The 4,034-nt window shown below is 48.5% G+C and overlaps 1 protein-coding gene across 1 annotated transcript; it reads right to left on the bottom strand.

The window, feature by feature from the left end:
- Nucleotides 1-693: 693 nt before the first annotated feature.
- Nucleotides 694-3,985, bottom strand: LOC120499004 (integrin alpha-X-like; the record flags this gene model as incomplete). Its single annotated transcript, XM_039702352.1, has 7 exons — nucleotides 694-806; nucleotides 890-971; nucleotides 1,064-1,174; nucleotides 1,258-1,274; nucleotides 1,482-1,508; nucleotides 1,902-2,009; nucleotides 3,869-3,985. Coding segments are annotated over 7 exons (575 nt in total), but the record flags the coding sequence as incomplete, so codon positions are not given.
- Nucleotides 3,986-4,034: the final 49 nt, after the last annotated feature.

The raw sequence follows: 4,034 nt of genomic DNA, 5'->3' as shown, positions 1-4,034 counted from the left end.
TTTGGGGCCGTTTTGGTCAATTTTGGGTCCTTTTGTGCCCATTTCTGTGGATTTTGGGTCCGTTTTTTGCGATTTTGGGTCATTTTGTGCCCATTTCAGGGGATTTTGGGGCCGTTTTGGGCGATTTTGTGTAAATTTCTGTAATTTTAGGTCATTTTGTGCCCATTTCAGGGGATTTTGGGGCCGTTTTGGGCGATTTTGTGTAAATTTCTGTAATTTTAGGTCATTTTGTGCCCATTTCAGGGGATTTTGGGGCCGTTTTGGGCGATTTTGGGTCTTTTTGTGCCCATTTCTGTGGATTTTGGGGCCGTTTTCATCAATTCTGGATCAGTTTTTTGCAATTTTGGGTCTTTTTGTGCCCATTTCTGTGGATTTTGGGGCCATTTTGGGTCAGTTTTTTGTAATTTTGGGTCATTTTGTGCCCATTTCTGTGGATTTTGGGGCCGCTTTGGCCGATTTTGGGACATTTTGTGCCCATTTCTGTGGATTTTGGGTCAGTTTTTTGCGATTTTGGGTCATTTTGTGCCCATTTCTGTGGATTTTGGGGCCATTTTGGGTCAGTTTTTTGCAATTTTGGGACATTTTGTGCCCATTTCTGTGGATTTTGGGTCCGTTTTTTGCGATTTTGGGTCATTTTGTGCCCATTTCTGTGGATTTTGGGGCCGTTTTGGGCGATTTTGGGTCGTTTTGGGCGTTACCTGCTCAGGTGTGACCTCCAGGCGCTCCCAGAGCTGCACCTGGCCCAGGTGAGACGGGACCCGGAAGGTGACGTTGGCCGGGAGGGGGCGGCGCCCCAGCACCTTCACCTGCCCAGGTGAGACCGCACAGGTGAGGTCACACCGGGGGCGGCGATGACGTCACAGCGATGACGTCACCCAGGTGAGCTCACCTGGTAGTGGTGGGTGACGGGGGCCGAGGGGGGCGGGGCTCCCCCCGTGCTGAAGTTCAGGTAACGCGTGGAGTCGGGGGCGCTGCCGGACAGGTGAGACAGGTGACGTCACACAGGTGAGGTCACACAGGTGACGTCACACAGGTGTGACCCCCCCCGCCCCCCCGTGCTCACCTGTCGATCACCACGAACACCTGGTACCTGACCGGGATGGTCGCGCTCTGGCTCCGCCCACCTGCGCCGCCATTGGCACTGCGGGGACAGGGCGGGGTCACCTGGGGGCACCTGGGACGGCTCACCTGGGCTCATCTGTCTCTCACCCATCTCTCACCTGTCTCACCTGTCAATCTCACCTGTCCGTCTCTCACCTGTCTCTCTCACCTGCCTGGACACAGACAGGTGAGACACAGACAGGTGAGACAGGGACAGGTGAGACAGGTGAGACACACAGGTGAGACAGGTGAGACACAGACAGGTGAGACATGGACAGGTGTGACACACACAGGTAACACACACAGGTGTGACACACACACACAGGTAACACAGATAACGTTGATGACGTCACTCAGGTGACAGTGATGACGTCACTCACCTGCGCCCCCGCCCTCAGCACGGGTGGCTGCAGGTGGCACAGGTGTGACACACACAGGTGTGACACACACACAGGTGTGACACACACACAGATAACAATGATGACGTCACACCGATGACGTCACCAGGTGAGACACGGACAGGTGAGACAGGTGAGACAGGTGAGACAGGTGAGACACGGACAGGTGAGACAGGTGAGAGCTACAGGTGAGACACGGACAGGTGAGACAGGTGAGAGCTACAGGTGAGACACACAGGTGAGGTGATTGACAGGTGAGACCGCACAGGTGAGTTTGACAGGTGAGATTGACAGGTGGGACAGGTGTGACACACCCACAGGTAACACAGATAACACTGATTACGTCACTCAGGTGACAGTGATGACGTCACTCAGGTGACACCGATGACGTCACAGACTCACCTGCGCTCCCGCCCTCAGCACAGGTGGCTGCAGGTGGCACCGCGTGCGCCGGCCCCGCCCCTGCGGCGGCTCCGAGTGACAGCGCAGGGACCCCGAGCGGGGCTGGGACTGGGACAGACAGACGGACAGACTGGGGGGGACTGGGGGGGACTGGGAGGGAACTTTTTTGGGGTATTTTTTTGATTTTTTTTTTAAATTTTGGGGATATTTTGGGGGTGGTTTTGGGGTGTTGTTGGGGGTATTTTTTTGGTATTTTGGGGGTATTTTTTGAGGTGTTTTTGGAGTGTTCTGGGGGTGTTTTTTGGGGTATTTTTTTGATTTTTTTTTTAAATTTTGGGGATATTTTGGGGGTGGTTTTGGGGTGTTGTTGGGGGTATTTTTTTGGTATTTTGGGGGTATTTTTTGAGGTGTTTTTGGAGTGTTCTGGGGGTGTTTTTTGGGGTATTTTTTTGATTTTTTTTTTAAATTTTGGGGATATTTTGGGGGTGGTTTTGGGGTGTTGTTGGGGGTATTTTTTTGGTATTTTGGGGGTATTTTTTGAGGTGTTTTTGGAGTGTTCTGGGGGTGTTTTTTGGGGTATTTTTTTGATTTTTTTTTTAAATTTTGGGGATATTTTGGGGGTGGTTTTGGGGTGTTGTTGGGGGTATTTTTTTGGTATTTTGGGGGTATTTTTTGAGGTGTTTTTGGAGTGTTCTGGGGGTGTTTTTTGGGGTATTTTTTTGATTTTTTTTTTAAATTTTGGGGATATTTTGGGGGTGGTTTTGGGGTGTTGTTGGGGGTATTTTTTTGGTATTTTGGGGGTATTTTTTGAGGTGTTTTTGGAGTGTTCTGGGGGTGTTTTTTGGGGTATTTTTTTGATTTTTTTTTTAAATTTTGGGGATATTTTGGGGGTGGTTTTGGGGTGTTGTTGGGGGTATTTTTTTGGTATTTTGGGGGTATTTTTTGAGGTGTTTTTGGAGTGTTCTGGGGGTGTTTTTTGGGGTATTTTTTTGATTTTTTTTTTAAATTTTGGGGATATTTTGGGGGTGGTTTTGGGGTGTTGTTGGGGGTATTTTTTTGGTATTTTGGGGGTATTTTTTGAGGTGTTTTTGGAGTGTTCTGGGGGTGTTTTTTGGGGTATTTTTTTGATTTTTTTTTTAAATTTTGGGGATATTTTGGGGGTGGTTTTGGGGTGTTGTTGGGGGTATTTTTTTGGTATTTTGGGGGTATTTTTTGAGGTGTTTTTGGAGTGTTCTGGGGGTGTTTTTTGGGGTATTTTTTTGATTTTTTTTTTAAATTTTGGGGATATTTTGGGGGTGGTTTTGGGGTGTTGTTGGGGGTATTTTTTTGGTATTTTGGGGGTATTTTTTGAGGTGTTTTTGGAGTGTTCTGGGGGTGTTTTTTGGGGTATTTTTTTGATTTTTTTTTTAAATTTTGGGGATATTTTGGGGGTGGTTTTGGGGTGTTGTTGGGGGTATTTTTTTGGTATTTTGGGGGTATTTTTTGAGGTGTTTTTGGAGTGTTCTGGGGGTGTTTTTTGGGGTATTTTTTTGATTTTTTTTTTAAATTTTGGGGATATTTTGGGGGTGGTTTTGGGGTGTTGTTGGGGGTATTTTTTTGGTATTTTGGGGGTATTTTTTGAGGTGTTTTTGGAGTGTTCTGGGGGTGTTTTTTGGGGTATTTTTTTGATTTTTTTTTTTTTTTTTTTGGGGGATTTTGGGGCTTTTTCTGGGGGGTTTTCGGGGGGTTGTTTCGGGGTTTTTGGGGTTTTTCTGGGTGTTTTTGGGTGTTTTATTCCCTCCCCTCCCCCAGGCTGCCAGCGGCGCTGATTTTGGGTGGTTTTGGGGTGATTTTGGGGGTTTTTTTGGGTTTTTTTGGGGTTTTTTGGGTGTTTGTGGGGGGGTTTTTTGGGGATTTTTTTTGATTTTTTTTTTTTTTTTTATTTTGGGGTATTTTGGGGCTGTTTCTGGGGTGTTGTCGGGCGTTACCTGCAGCACCTGCACCTTCCTGTAGCTGAGCTCGGGCGGGTGGCTCAGGGCCACGCCGGGCCCCAGCGAGCTCTCGCCGCGGTTCGTCACCGTCACCGTCACCTCCAGCGCGTCCCCCTCCCCCACCACCAGCACCCCCCGCCTGCCGGGAGGGGCGTCAGGGGGG

This window comes from Passer montanus, unplaced genomic scaffold (assembly GCF_014805655.1).
Source record: "Passer montanus isolate IOZ18808 unplaced genomic scaffold, ASM1480565v1 scaffold1555, whole genome shotgun sequence".
Lineage (NCBI taxonomy): Eukaryota > Metazoa > Chordata > Aves > Passeriformes > Passeridae > Passer > Passer montanus.
Note: the sequence above shows the minus strand (reverse complement) of the source record. Positions and strands in the feature narration are given on the sequence as shown.